We start from the raw sequence: 14,400 nt of genomic DNA on the forward strand, positions 1-14,400 counted from the left end.
AGAGGTGAAGTCACTTGCCCAAGACCACAGAGCGGGGCCCTGGAGGAACTGGCATCTGAACCCGGGACTGTGGCCTTCTCTCAGTTCCCGACTCTCAACCCCTGGGCCGGCCGGCTTCCTTCCCCGGGCAGAGTCTGCCGATCCCCCGGGAGGACAGCCCCCAGTCCTCGAGAGCAGAGAGCACCGGGGCAGGGCGGGCACTCCAGGGGAAGGGGCGGGGGCAGGGCGGGCAAACCGGTCGGGCGGCTGGCACCCGGGGCCCTGTCTCCAGTGGGGCCCGTGCTGACGGGCGGTGAGGCTGGCACAGCAGCTCGGCGGGGCAGGGAGCTGGGGCCTGGAGGCTGCCGTCAGGTACGGGGGGGGGCCCAGGTGGGGGGCAGGCGGGCAGGGGCCACGCGCCGGGCCCCCAATCCTCACTGAGCCCGTCCTCACCCCGGTTTCCTCTGCCCCTCTGCTTCGCCGCCGCCCCCCCCCCAGCATCCCGCCCTCCCTTTTTGCTTTCGGCTCTTTACAGTTTAAACCTGTGCGCCCCATCTCGCCCCGAGTTTGCTGAGTCTCTTCCCGGGTTGGACCACCGTGATGTAATGTGCTCCCCCAGGATTCCCCTCCCGCCCTCACCCAGGCCCTAGATGTACCGGCCCTGGAATTTCAGTCACCCGGTGGCTCCCGGGGCTCCCAGCTCTCACCACGCCGGTTACATGTCCCTTCAAAGGGCGCCAGGCGCCACCTCCCACGGCGCACACCCCCAATACCTGGTGGTGCCCTGAGTTTACTCGGCACCCCCAGGCTCCCGTGTTTCCCCGGCCCACAGCTGCCCGGCAGCCCCCCTGTCCTGGCCTCTTAGAAACCTCCAGGGGCGCCCGAACACCCAATCACCAGCCCTGGGAAATCTCACGCACCCCAAATCAGCCCCTAGCACCCGCATAACCATTCCCCGTTCTCTCACGTCTAGCTGTCCTTCCCCCACCACGACCACTCACTTTTACTCTGAAGAGCACCTCCGCGCCCCCCTGGTGACCCAGGGCCCCAGTGTCAGGGACAGGATCTCTCACCTGTCCCAGGTCACGTCCCGGGGGTGGGCTCTTCCTGCCGACGCCCAAGGGTGCCACGCGGGCACTAAGCCCTCTCCTTCCCCCAAGCAGGGCCCCCGCCGCCATGCACAAACACTACACCGTCCACTTCGCCAAGGGCGCCCTGCCCTCTCGGACCCCCGCCAAGCGCTACTTCTTGGACCCGGAGTTGGGGCGCCATAAAGGTAGGGGTTCGGTTTGGGGGGACGTCCCGGCAGGGAGAGTGGTCTGTGAGCGGGGAGGCCGCCGAGTGGATGGCTGAACACAAGGAGAACCTGAGGGCCCAGGAGAGGGGCCGCCACTGCTCCCCACGGAGGCTTCTGCGTAAAGGGGCCGCGGGTGGGGGCCGTGGGCCCCGAGGAGCCCAAAAGCGTGAGTCCGGGATGGGGGTGTCAGAGGGGGAGGCCCAGCCGGCCTACCCCTCCCCCAAGCGTGGGAAGAATTCCCCCACCCCGGATTGTGAGCTCTCCCCACCCCTGAGTGGGTACGAATGGAGGTCTGGGGCGGGGGCGGGGGCAGCGCAGTCTCGGGAGGCCCCGCCTCCCGGGGCAGCCCCCTTCCCACCGGCCTTGCCGGAGCCCCGGAGCCCCGGTGTGAGGCCGCCCCCTTCTTCTCAGTCCTGGCCACCTCCCACCACTCCAGCCTCCTCGGGACCAACCAGGCCAGCTCCTGATGGATTCCCTTCTGCTCCCCGAGCCCTGGGGACCCATCCCCCAGGGGCCGAGGACTTTGGGGGCAGCAGGGACTCCCAAGTCGTCGTCCCCGCTCCAGCCCCTCGCCCGGCTAGAGCCCAGGTCTCTGCACCTCTTCTTCCCACCCAGGGGAGAGCGCGGAGACCGGCCCCTCCCTTGCCCACACCCCCTCCTCATTTTCTCTGATTTCTCCGGGGCCTCAGAGGAAGGACCAGCCCCGGCCTCCACTTGAAGACTCGACCTGGTTCCAGTGCCCGCCAGGGCTCAGGGACCCAGGCCCAGTCACCCCCACTTCCTTCCTTCCAGGATGCTGTCACCAGTGGCGCCGTGACGCGGCGGCCCTTCCAGCCCACGGGCCCTGCCGGCTGCCCCCACAGGTGCGCTGGCAGCGGGCCTACAACAACCGGGGGGGTGTCAGCGGCTGCCCCCCCGGCCCCCGGCCCCCCAGCCCCCTGCGACAGCGGCTCTGCTCCGTTCCAGGGGTCCAGAGCGGGCCACCTGCAACCGCTGCTGCCCCCACGCAACCGGCCAGCGCCCCCCAGCCGCCCCCCAGGCCCACCATGTCACCTGCCACCGCAGCACCTGCCATGGCCAGCGGCGGCCCGGCCCCGCCCCGTGCAGCCGGCACCCTCCTGGAGCCCAGCAGGCCCAGTGATGCCCGCCCCCTGCCCGCCCCGGCAGCCTGCGGTTCCTTCACCTACAGCTCGGGTGCCTGCCCAGTCCTCCTGCGGGCTCGTCCCTGCCGCCTCTCCCCCCTACCCCGCTGTCCAGGCCTCTTGCTCCTCAGCCCGCCCGCCTCCCCGCTCACTCTGGTCCCTGTCTCGGGGTTGGGGGGGGTGGGGGGGGTTGCTCCTCCCTGCCCGAGCCTCTGCTTCACCCGTCGGGATCCAAAGCTGCCAGGCCAGGCCTGTCCTGTCCATGGGGCCTCCGTGCGGGCCAGCCAGGGGTCTGGGCCCTGGCCGTCTCCCTCTGCTGACAGCCTTGCTCTGTTGTCTCTCTTTCCGGCCCTCCCTCCCCCCAGCCCGGCAGGCCAGGGAGAACTTGGGGCAGGGGGTGACAAGCACCAGCTTGCTGGCCAGCCCCGGTGTGGGGCAGACAGTCAAACATGCAGCTAAAGCAAGAGGCAGGGACTGGCCTGGGGGCTGGAGAGAACAGCGTGGCCAGGGGAGGGATCCATCCATCCATCCATCCATCCTGGGACTGGACGGCTGTCCTGGGTGCCCAGCTCTGTTCCGGGGGAGCGGGGTGGGGAGATGGCAGGGAGCAGGGCAGAGGCTGCCCCCCTCACACGGAGCTCACGATCTCTAGGCGGCGGAGGGGAGCTGGGTGCAGGCCGTGAGAGGAATCCGAGAAGTTTAAGCGTGTCACCCCACAATAGGCACGTTGGGGGAGAATAGGGCTGGGAGAGGAGCGAAGGGAGCATCAGGGCTCGCAAATTAAATAGGGTCATCGGGCGAGGCCTCAGGAAGGCAGGATTTGAGCAAAGAAGGGGCAGTCCTCTCAAGTAAGTGGCAGAAGGATCAGCAAATGCAGACTCTGAGGTGGCCCGTTCCAGGGACAGTGTGTGGGGAGGGTCACACGGGGCCACGGCCTGGTGGCTGTGGGGAGGGGGAGGCGGGAGCCGCGAGCTGGCTTGGGATCTAACAGGAGGGCGCGCCGTGGGAGGTGAGCATGGGAAGCCAGAGTCCGAGCGGGCGAGGGGGGTGACCGAGGGGGTGGCAGGGGAGACGGGGACACGTGGCTGGGTTCCGGGTCTGGTTTGAAAGCAGAGCAACAGCCAAGCAGGGGCTCGGGCTCCAGGTCAGGCACCACCTGGTCGCTGGTGGCTCTCGGCCGTGGCGCCCATGTCACACACAGAAGCAGAGGCTTGACGAGGTGAGGTCACCCCAGGCCTGGCGCTGACCTCGGGGAGGGGGCGGGGATCCTGCAGCCCACGGGCCCACCACGGGCCCACCGTGCACCCACCCGGAGGCTGGCCCGGCACAGCCCACAGCTGAACCCTGCCTTTCTGGTGCCCCAACCCCAGGCTGAGAAGTGGCACTCGGCGGGGGGATCTGGGGGGCAGGGTGCCCTCAGTCAAGTGGACGCCGTAATGCACAAGGACTCAAACCTGGACCTGCTCCCTAAATGGCCACCCCGGACCATGGCATTGACCAAGCGCCCCCCACCCCGCCCCGGCCCATCCTTGTAGCATCCACGCTGCCCGGTGTTTCTGCACCCCACCCTCCAGAAGGAGGGACTGAGCCTCGCTCAGTGGCAACGCTCTACCTGGGTCACGCAGAGAAAGGTGGCAGGGCCAGGACCAAGAGGCGCGTCTGCCTGGGCTTGGGGGCAGGACGGGAGCTGGTGGGCATGGGGTCCTGGAGAGGGAGACAGATCAGGGTAAGGGATGGACAGGAAGCTGAGAGGAGCGTGTGACTGTCAGGGCCCTTCCACACTGGGGCCAGGCTGGCAGAGCAGACAGGAGCCGACACGCAAAGGTTCTGGAGCCTGCAGAGAGGTGTCTTAGGCATCTGAGAGCCTCAAGTCCCGAGAGAGGCCCATGGGGTTTTTCTGGGAGAATCACGGGCTGGTGGCTGGGCCTGGTGACCCTGGTGACCTAGGGCCTCCCGTGGGCCTCTGTGCTGGGGATCGGTGGGGTGTCTCCTGGCCTTTCCCTGGCGGGTCTGGGGTCAGCTCCTCCTGCGGTGCCCGGAGGGACACATCTGACCCGGAGGAGGGGGTTGCCTACTGCCCCAGAAGCCTCCATCTGAGGGTCTGACCCGAGTCACCTCGGGGAAGTGGGGAGAGGGATGCCGATGCGGGCAGGAGCTGAGGGTGGGCTCTCTGGAGGGCAGACGGGTGGATGGTGGTGCCCGGCCAGCCTCATTGACTCAGTTTCCCCTCCCCCGCCCCCCACCCCGGCCTCCAGATATTCTGACAGAAGATGACGTCTACTGCAGCTGCCTGGCCAAGACCCTCTGCCACGTGCCTGTCCCTGTGACCGTGGGTTTCTATGCCCCCTTTGGCTGCCGTCTGCACATGATGCTGGACAAGATCACCGGTGAGGCTCTCTGTGTGTTGGGGGAGGGAGGCGGTGGTGGGGGGGGGGAAGGAGGAGGGGAAACGGAGCCTCTGATCCCTGCCCAGCCTCAGGCTTCCCCGGCCTGCCCCAGTCCAGAGGCCCGGAAGTCAGCATTAACCAGGTCCCTCCTGATGCCCGCAGCCTCTGCCCCCGGCTCCCCGCTCGTTCCCTCTCTGGCCTCCCGGCCAACAGTCTCATCCCCTCTTCTGCCAGATCTGCTCCAAGGAATCTTTTTAAAGATAAAGATCTAGCCCCCTCCTCCCCCTGTTCAAAAGCCCTCCCTGGTTCCCCAACACTCTGGGGAGAAGGCCCAGGGTCCTCACTGGCTCCCGCAAAGTCCCTCCTGTGCCCACCCCCCGTCCCCCGGACCCATCTCTTCTCAGCAGTGGCCCGGGCAGGGCCTGGTGTCCACAAGACCCCTAACAGATAGGTGTTAGGTGAGCACAGGGGCTGACACCTGGCCAGGATCCACAGCAGCTCGGACCTGGTTCAAGCCTTGCCCAGACCCCAGCCTGACGGTGGCCAGAGGGGCCGGAGGAGATCCACCTCCACGAGCCTGGCCCCGGTGAGCCGGCCTCTGCCCCTGTGTTGTCACACAGCGACAAACAGGGTCCTGGGAGGAGAAAACATTCGGCTAGAAGGAAAAAGGAAGCAGCATTCTGGAGCTCCTAGTCTGTACTAGGTGACTGACACAGGCCCGCTCATTCGTTCACCGACCTCAAGAGCAGACCGACCCTGCCCCTCAACCTCATGATCCATCCTTCCAACACTCCTTCCCCCAGCACTTCCTTGGCGCCCAGGGGACGCGGGACGCCCAAGACGACCAGAGCCCTGCCCTTCCTGGCCTCACAGTCCAGAGAGGGAGGCAGACCTGTCCCCAGAGAGGGATGACCCCCTCCCCCCCAGTAGTGGGTAGGGTTGGGGTGCCCAGGAGGCACCTGACCCAGCCGGGGGATCAGCGAGGGCTTCCTGGAGGAGGAGGTGGAGCACCGAGCCAGGAAAATCAGACCCAGGCTGTACTCTGCCGCCCTGCGCTTCGCTTCCGCGGCACCTCGCACGCGTTCCTTCACTCCTTAGGGCCTTCTTCCCGCTCCCGTCCTCTCTCCCCCTCGGGCGCTCCGCTTCTGCCCACCCACGACCTTGGGCCCCGCCCCCAGCCCTTTTCCAGCCTCTCCTCCCGCACCCGCGTCAGCGTTTTGGTCCGGGGCGTTGTGGGGGGGGGGGGGCTGGCTCCACCTCCCACTCCTGGGCCCCGCCCCTCACGCGGTCCCCCGCGCCCGCCCTCCCCTCGCTCCCCGCAGCGCTGATGCAGCAGGAGGCGGCGCAGCGCGAGGCCGAGGAGCTGCGGCGCGTGCGGTGGCAGCCGCGGGCGGTGCGCGGCTGGGGCTTCCCGCGGCTGCTGTGGTACCTGGTGTTCCTGCAGCCGGTCATCACCGAGGTGCACCTGCGGCGCAAGAACGTGAAGTTCCTCTTCATCCGCTTCAGCGCCTGGCAGTACGCGGGCACCGACAAGCTGTGGGCCGGCCTGGTGACCACGCTGTGCGAGGGCATCCGCCACCACTACGGCGCGCTGCCCTTCAGCGTGTACTCGGTGCTGGGCAACAAGCCGGCCACGACGCCGGGCTTCTGCCAGCGCGAGTGGCACTGCCGGCGCCGCGTGTGCCTGGCGCTGCTGGCGCTGCTGGCGGCGCTCGGCCTCGGCGTGGGCCTGCTCTACCTGTCGGTGGGCGCCCGCGCGCCGGGCCACGGCGCCGCCGGCGGCAGCCTGCTCCGGGTGTTCGGCGGCGCGGCCACCACGCTGTCGGGCTCGGGGCTGCTCATGGCCGTGTACTCGGTGGGCAAGCACCTGTTCGTGAGCCAGCGCAAGAAGATCGAGCGGCTGGTGTCTCGCGAGAAGTTCGGCAGCCAGCTGGGCTTCATGTGCGAGGTGAAGAAGGAGGTGGAGCTGCTCACCGACTTCCTGTGCTTCCTGGAGATCTACCAGCGGCGCCGGCTGCGCGTCGTGCTCGAGGTCACCGGGCTGGACACGTGCTACCCGGAGCGCGTGGTGGGCGTGCTCAACGCCATCAACACGCTGCTGTCCGACAGCCACGCGCCCTTCATCTTCATCCTGGTGGTGGACCCCAGCATCCTGGCCGCGTGCCTCGAGAGCGCCGGCTCCATGAAGGGCACGGCCGACAACGGCTACCTCTTCCTCAACCGCACGGTCACGCTGCCCTTCTCCGTGCCCATCATGGGCCGCCGCACCAAGCTGCAGTTCCTGCACGACGCCGTGCAGAGCCGCGACGACCTGCTCTACCGCGAGATGACGCGCAGGCTGCGGCCCGGCTGCCGCGGGGGAGGCGGCGAGGTCGCGCAGCTCCTGGCGGTGGAGACGCAGGCGGGCGCGCCGGGCGCGCAGAGCCGCATAGACGCCGAGGCGGCGCGCCGCATCCAGGAGGCGCTCTTCTGCCTGCACGACGAGCGCGACTGCCTGTACGAGTACGTGCCCGACAACGTGGTGTCCATGCGGCGTATCGTCAACACCGTGCCCATCACCGTGCGCCTGCTGCAGCAGCAGGACGGGGACTTCGCGGGCCCCACGCCGCGCCAGGCCGTGGCGTGGGTCGTGCTCGCCAACCAGTGGCCGTGCCGCCTCAGCTGGGCGCTGCAGTGCCTGGAGGACCGGCAGCAGGCGGGGGGCGCGCCCGAGGCCCGCGCGCGCCTCTGGGACGTGTTCTGCGACAACAGCCGCGAGCTGCACGCCATGACCAAGGCGTTGCAGAACGTGCTGGACTTAGACGGCGACCCCGAGCTTTTCGAGCGCTTCCTGGGCGCCGACTTCCCCTTCACCGTGGCCGAGGCTCAGAGCCTGCTGCGCTGCACCGTCAACCTGGACCACTCCATCCGCCGCCGCATGGGCCTCATCCGGGCGGTCAGCGCGCTCAAGCCGCCCAGCGCGCCCGGGTCCCCGGCCCACGCCGCGTCCCACGCCGCCAACGGAGCCGGCCACGCGCCCGGGGCGTTGGGGTCAGGGCAGGGCGCCGGGCACGCCCCCGGGCACGCCGGCGAGGCCCACCGCCCACGGGACCGGGCGCACGGGGGCAAACCACGGCCCGGGACGGGCCTCGAGTGGGTGCCCCGGGAGCCCCGGGAGGCAACGGCTCCTCCCGCCGCCCAGATCGGGGTGTGAGGGGTTCAGCCGGCCCGCGGCCCGTGTCTGGGATGAGGCCTCCGGTGGCCACCCCGCCCCCCACCCCCCAGACGAAGCTGTGAGCCGGAGAGAGCTGTAGGCAGGCGCAGCGTGTCGGAGCCGGCGTCTGAGAGCTGGCGCGGGAGGACCAGTGAAGAAGCAGCCCGGGTTCAAGTGCAATAAACGGAGATGTGAAAGCCCCGGTGGGTCTTCATGTCCTGGTCTCCCTGGCTTACGCCTGCCCTGTCCCGCCAAGCCCACGTCACCCCCTGGGGAGCCTGGCAGCCTCTGCCGGGGCCTCATTGCTGGCATCCCGGGAAGCAGGAGAGGGCGTGGGGGCGGTGGGTGAGGCCACTGAGGCAGGGCAGAAGGACGGATGTGCCGGGTTGACTCAGGCAACAGGGAGCGCCGAGAGGCCTCGGGGGATCCAGGTCCTTGTCCCCACACCCTAGCCTGCCCCTTTGCAGGCATTTCCGAGGGCGGTGTCCCCGGTGACCTCAGCAGGCTGGTCCACTCCAAGGGTGGCGCTCTGCCCTTGGCGTAATGGATTAATTAGGGTTCGCCGGCACTTCCGCCAGCTGGGGCGGGCAGCGCTGCCTCCCCGGAACAAGTAACTGTCCAGGGAGCACCTGCCCACGGGCCATCCAGGGCCACCTGATGAGCCCCTTGGGGACTGGGAAGTTGAGGCGCAGAGACGGGCACCTGTGGGACATACAGAGTCGGAGCCAGAGCCGGGCCGCGGTGGGGGCGGTGGTGTTTCTTAGCTACTGCGGCTCACGCTTCCCCCTCCCACCCGTGTGATACAGCGAGGAGGCAGGTGGCACTCCTCAGACACCTTCTACGTCCTCGCTGGTCCAAGTAGCCACCCACTCAGGCCCACGGCGTGCCTGATCCAGTCCAGCTGGGGAGGGGGGACCAGCACTTAACCTGTCCCGTGTGACCAGAGCTCAAGGGTGTGACCTCTGAGCCAAGGCCCTAAGGGCTGAGGGGACAGGCCCAGAGGGAGCCGAGAACTCTTCGAAGGCACCCACCCTCAGGCCGTGCGGCCTGGTGGGGGTACTGACCTCGCACTGCTCAGCTCCAAGGCTTGGGCACAGCACCCCGACTCCACCGGCCAACGACTGCTTCTGAGTGGACATGGGGCAGGAAGCCAGCATGTGACTGACTGAGGCGCTGCCTTCCAGCCCCGGCAGGGCTAAGCTTGGAGTAAACCCACACCTGCGAGATGTTCTCCGGCAGTGGGGGGGGGGGGGCGGGGGGGCACTGCCTGCCGGAGAGTGAAGCCCCCACGGAGGCACGTGGGACCCTGAGATGCCATTAGTTCACTGTCCGCAGGCGTGGGATTGGAGCCGGTGAGTCCCTCCCCTTTGCCTCCCTTCGGCCGATCTGGCTCCGCCTTCCGCTTCTCGCCACCTCCAGTTGAGGAGGGAACAGATGAGCAGCAGGAGCAGGGCCCGCTCGAGACGGAAGAAACTCGGAAGAAACTCGGAGACGGGCGGTGGTGGGGGGAGGGGTGGAAGCCGCGGCGCCCGTCACGTGGTGCCGTCTGTGGCCCGTGTCTCTTAGACGCTAACAAAGCCTGAGTCCAACAAAGCTAAGCGGGGGGACAGGTGGGTGTCGCAGGGCAGCTGGGCGTAGCCGGGACAGTGACAGGCCACCGGCCTTGCCGTGGTCTGTGCAGCTTTGCCGCTGGGACCCCGCACCCAGGTGAGTCCTCGGGGCTGCTTCCCATGGACAGAAAGGAATGTAAGCGACGTGTGTCCCTTTCCCGTCGCGCCAACGAGTGAAGAAGCAGGTCTGCCTTCTCCACTCTCCTCCCCCATCCGCCCGCCGGGTGCAGGGGCTCCCCGGGGCCTAAGCAGAGGCAGAGCCGCGCGAGACCTGGGGCCACAAGTCACTTTGTGGGGAACGGCTGCCTGCTACCTGAACTTTCACATGCGCGAAAACAAACCCTGTGTACCGGCACGGACGTCTGGCCACAGCATCTAGACTCGCTGGGTCTTCACAAGCCCCAGCGACGCTTGGGCGGCCGAAGGCCAAGGGAAAACACTTAGCCAAGGGGATCCACCCTGGTGATCCAGGACTGGATCCAGGATCCAGGTGGAAACCAGGACCCCCGCACGGCCGGTCTGTTAGTGGCCCCGGGCTGTTCCTACAGAGTCCCGGGACCCGGGTGTATTAGAACAGAAGTGTATTCTCCTGTTTCCGGCGCCCAGAAGTCTGAAGGGCCACGCACTCTCGGAGCGTCTGGGGCCGCCAGGGGCCAGCTGGTGCCCATGCTCCCTGAGCTGTGGTCGGCTCATCTCCACCACACCCTGAGAGCCTAGGCCTGAAGCTGGAAGATACTTTGGGGTTGTCTCCCTCTGGAGACGGGATTGGCAGGTGGGAAGAAGATACAGGAGAGGAGGGGAAAAAAAAAAAGTCGGCAGGGGGGTGCACCAAGGCAGGGAGTGTTGCGGGAAATGTGGCTTTTGTCTGTCCAGCCTCCCAGTTTTCCTCTGGGGGACCACGGCACGAACCCCGCAGACGAGCGAGCCCTGCCCGCCCCGCTCCCTGTGCCCACAACTCCCACAGAGGGCGCCCACGATCAGCACCAGCAGAGAGCAGGCGAAGTGTGGTGAACCCAGCTCTGGTTTATTAGAAAAGGTGTGAACAGAGTTGCACCGACAGGAAGAGCCCCTCCCCCACCCTCTGCCCACCCGTACCCCACACCCACACCGCCCCCGGGGGTTGTAGTGCCTCTCAGGGCGCAGCCTCAAGGGGCCTGGACAGCAGGGTCTCCAGAACCCTGGCTGTTCCCCGCCCCAGCTCCCTGATAGATTTATTGCACTTAAGAAAAAGAAAGCTCTGATTCTCTGCTCCCAGCTCCCCCACCCCCCACCCCCAGCCCCGGCCCGCACCCCACCTGGGGCTGCTCTCCGCATCTCCACCACCACCACTCACCGCCCCTCCGCCCGGTCCTGTGCCCGGGGCCACCGGGGGGCCACCCCGCCACCACCCGGGACTCCTGCCCGCACAGGGCAAGCCGGGCCGAACAGGCCCTCTTGAAAAGGCGTCCAGCCTGGTGGCCGATGTCCTCGGAGACCTCCTCCTCCCATCCCCCCAGCCCAGAGCCTTCGAATGCCGGACACAGAGATACAAGTGCTTAAGTCAGGGCGGGGAGGGCACCCCCTGCAGCTCCTGCACTCCGTGTAGTGTTGTTGTGCGGGGCGGGGGCCCCCAGCAAGGCCCCCCACACCCCCGGCGGCCTGGGCCTCAGGGAGGCTGGGGGTGAAGGTGAGCAGATTCTCATGGCTCTGGCCTCAGCTCATCGAAGACTGATGGGAGGGGGGGAAAAGGAACTTGGGGAGGAGAGATTGGGGGAGGGCCCGTCAGAGCCAGGGGCTCTACTGCCAGCCCCCCAGCCCCACCCCCCACCCCCCAGCCCTCTGGGGCCCCTGCCTCACCTAAAGTGTCACAGTGTCTCCTGCCCAGAGTCCTGACTGGCTTCCAGAAGCAGCTCCTCGAGCTCCTTCTCGTTCTTGGAGCAGCTCAGCTCTGCAAGGGGAGGCGACAAAGGGCAGGCGACCTCCTGTCAGGCAGGCAGGGATGGGGGTTCCAGTCTGACCCCCAGGGCAGCACGGGTCTCGGGTACCAGTGAGACCGTTAGACTCCAGTTAACAGATCTGGCCTTGCTCCCTCCCGGGGAGAGCTGCCCTGGATCCGAGGGAAGAAAGGTGGGGGCCAAGGGTCAAGTCCTACTCTTTCCTACCCCTGCACGGGCCATTTTAAAGAAGAGAAAACCGAAGGCTTCCGAGAGGCAGGTGCCTGCCTGGGGTCACACACAGCACCCAGGGCCCTTGGGCACCCCGCCCCAGAGCGGCACTCACCGTGTTCCAGGCCACAGCTGCCCGCCTTGGCCTCGGGCCCCGGGGGCGGCTCCGGGGGCAGTGCGAGGGCAAACTCGGGCTTTAGGCCGTTGGGCAGTGGTGGCCCTGACTGAGGCGGCTCCAGCTGCGACTGAGGCTCCGACACCCCCGGGTCCTGAGTGCTGACGGCCTCGGCTGGTGGCAGGGCAGGTGAGGCGGGAGGGGAGGCTGAGGCAGGTGGGGAGGGAGGACGAGGAGGGGCAGGGGGGGCAGGGGAGGCGGGAGGGGTGGGAGGCACAGGGGGCTCTGCCCTCTCGGGTGGACTCTCCACCCGGGTCACCACAAATACTTTGTGGCCCCGGCCCGGGCTGGACACAGAAATGCGCTGCTCGGTGGGGGAGGAGGGGCTGCCTGGGGGGCTCCTGTCCCCAGGGCCCAGGGAGTCCGAGGGGGGCACCAGGGCGGGGCAGGGGGCCTCGGCCCTCTCCCCATCCTCCTCCTCAGAGTCTGAGTCCGAGTCCGAGTCCGGCCCGGCGGCGGGGTCCGGGGCCCCGTTCTCCTGGGCCTTGGCGGCGGGCTCGTCCCCGGGCTCCTCGTCGGGCTGGGGCTCGGTGACAGTGATCTCGGGCATGGAGGCCGACAGCTGCAGCCGCTGCTCCTTCTCCTCCTGCTCCCGAGCCAGCATGAAGTTCTGCTTGCAGCCGTTCTGGATCTCGGCGAGCAGCGCCTTCTGCGTCTCGATGAAGCTCTTCACCTGCGGGCGGAGCGGCCCGGCTAGGGCTCTGGCCGGCCTGTCCCCGGGGCGGGGGAACCCTGCGGTGGCCCCGGGCCGGCCCGCCCTGCCCTGCCCGCCAGAGGCCTCAGGGGAGGGCCCACTCAGCTCACCGCCTCCTTCTTGGGCTCACGGTCAAGGTCCAGGCGCAGCAGTGAGCGGTTCACCTTGAGGGCCAACGACAGTGCCATGAGCCCGCCCGTCTTGATCTCGTTCTCCCGAAGGTCCAGTCTCAGGAGGCGGGGGCTCTCGGCGATGAACTCTGCCACCGCCACCGCGCCTGGGAGGGGGACCGCAGGGGCTGGCCACGGGCTAGCCGCCCGCCAAGCCCGCGGGCACCGCTCCCCTGGCCCGGCCCCACGCCCTACCCTCGCACGTGAGCTTGGTGGCGGTCAGGCCCAGGCGCAGCACGCTGCGGTTGCTGATGAGGCCGTTCTTGAGGTTCCGCACACCCTCGTTCCCGATGGGGTTGTGGCCCAGGTTCAGCGTCTCCAGGCTCTGTGTGTGCGGCTGCAAGGGGCGGGGCGTGACAGTGAGGCGAGGCCCCGAAGGCCGGTCAGGAAAGAGGCACACCGAGTGCTCCCTCTCCGGCAGCGTCGCCCGGACAATCCTGCTTCAGGCCAGGTCCTTCGCGTACTCAGAAGCGGCCACAGCGCCAGCCGCCCTATCCGCCCCCAGCCCCGGGCCCACTCCCTGCTGGCACCCGAGGGTTCAGGGCACAGACCTGGCCGTTGGTGATTCTTAACTTGGACGGGAGTCTTTGTATCCTGTGGGCTTGTTTTACATACCACGTATTTATTTAAAAAACTTTTTTGGATGTTTATTTTTGAGAAACAGCGCGAGCAGGGGAGGGGCAGAGAGAGAGGGAGACGCAGAATCTGAAGCGGGCTCCGGCCTCCGAGCTGTCAGCACAGAGCCCGACGCGGGGCCTGAACTCACAAACCACGGGATCATGACCTGAGCCGACGTCAGTTGCTCAACTGACTGAGCCAGCCAGGCGCCCCCCACGTATTCATTTTAAAAGATTTAAAACGTACTGAAGGCTTCCAGAAATAGTAACTTCCCGTGCATAACATGTTCACCTTGTGCGAGACACTGTGCTAGGCTACCGTGCTGGGCGCCAAGAGACAAGGGAAGCGAGAGCAAGGCTACTTTCCTCGGGACAAAGAGGCCGTGAGAGCCGAAGGAGAGCTCAAACAGCACGGAAAGGGCTGCTGCAAGAAGCCGGATCGGGGAAGACGACGGCGCTGAGAGGTGGTGGCGGACACGTGGGCGCCCTCCCCTCTCCCGGGTCCCACTCACCAGCGTCATGCCCAGGAAGGCCATGCCCGTGTGCGTGAGCTGGTTGTTCCACAGCACCAGGGTCTCCAGCCCCTTCTTCTGCTCCTTGAGACCCTCGCAGATGTAGGCCAGACCTGGAGGAGACCCGTGGGCAAGTCCCGCCTGTGGTCTAAGTGACTCCCCCGGGGGCACCAGAGCCGCCGGCCGGTGAGAGCGCGGAACCTCCCCCCCCCCGCCCCCCCACAGGCTCAGGCCCGGCACACGACGGCGCCCTGTCCGCTTCAGGACCCTGCTCGAGTGTCGCCCTCGCGCCAGTCCACCGCCAGCCCACCACTGCTGCTCTGTTTTTCTCCAGAGCACATCTCACCGTCCGACAGACTCGGTAATCTGTTCATCTGTCTTGGCGGTGTCTCTCCCGAGGGCAGACACCTCCGTCTCACGGCTGTGAGCCCACAGGCAGCAGGCCCGGCACGTGCCAGCTGCTCAGTAACCGTGGCCTCC

General features: G+C 67.6%; 2 protein-coding genes across 3 annotated transcripts in view; one reads left to right on the forward strand and one right to left on the reverse strand.

The window, feature by feature from the left end:
* The first annotated feature begins 396 nt into the window (after positions 1-396).
* Positions 397-8,183, forward strand: NKPD1 (NTPase KAP family P-loop domain containing 1). Its single transcript, XM_047077853.1, has 4 exons — positions 397-1,255; positions 2,069-2,470; positions 4,674-4,805; positions 6,128-8,183. Exons 1-4 carry the CDS (start codon positions 1,156-1,158, stop codon positions 7,996-7,998), a joined length of 2,505 nt encoding a protein of 834 aa, XP_046933809.1. The 5' UTR covers positions 397-1,155; the 3' UTR covers positions 7,999-8,183.
* Positions 8,184-10,897: 2,714 nt separating this feature from the next.
* Positions 10,898-14,400, reverse strand: part of PPP1R37 (protein phosphatase 1 regulatory subunit 37) — a 41,843-nt gene continuing 38,340 nt past the window's right edge. Inside the window, exons 8-13 of one of the 2 annotated variants that reach the window (XM_047077855.1) lie at positions 13,921-14,033; positions 12,987-13,128; positions 12,732-12,898; positions 11,868-12,600; positions 11,445-11,535; positions 10,898-11,315 (exon numbers count right to left, since the gene is read on the reverse strand). In XM_047077855.1, the coding sequence (XP_046933811.1) occupies positions 11,453-11,535; positions 11,868-12,600; positions 12,732-12,898; positions 12,987-13,128; positions 13,921-14,033 (1,238 nt within the window). In that variant the 3' untranslated portion in view covers positions 10,898-11,315; positions 11,445-11,452. Of the gene's footprint in view, positions 11,340-11,444; positions 11,536-11,867; positions 12,601-12,731; positions 12,899-12,986; positions 13,129-13,920; positions 14,034-14,400 lie in introns of both variants that reach the window. The other variant, XM_047077854.1, reaches the window with a different exon arrangement.

This window comes from Lynx rufus, unplaced genomic scaffold, assembly GCF_022079265.1.
Source record: "Lynx rufus isolate CCGP_SWC_20201006 ecotype Redwood Valley unplaced genomic scaffold, mLynRuf1.p SCAF_16, whole genome shotgun sequence".
Lineage (NCBI taxonomy): Eukaryota > Metazoa > Chordata > Mammalia > Carnivora > Felidae > Lynx > Lynx rufus.

Coding starts and splice junctions, on each gene's coding strand:
- NKPD1 (XM_047077853.1), top strand. CDS start 1,156: ATGCACAAACACTACACCGTCCACTTCGCCAAGGGCGCCCTGCCCTCT. Junction 1,256..2,068: donor GGAGTTGGGGCGCCATAAAG/GTAGGGGTTCGG, acceptor CCTTCCTTCCAG/GATGCTGTCACCAGTGGCGC. Junction 2,471..4,673: donor TTCCTTCACCTACAGCTCGG/GTGCCTGCCCAG, acceptor CCCGGCCTCCAG/ATATTCTGACAGAAGATGAC.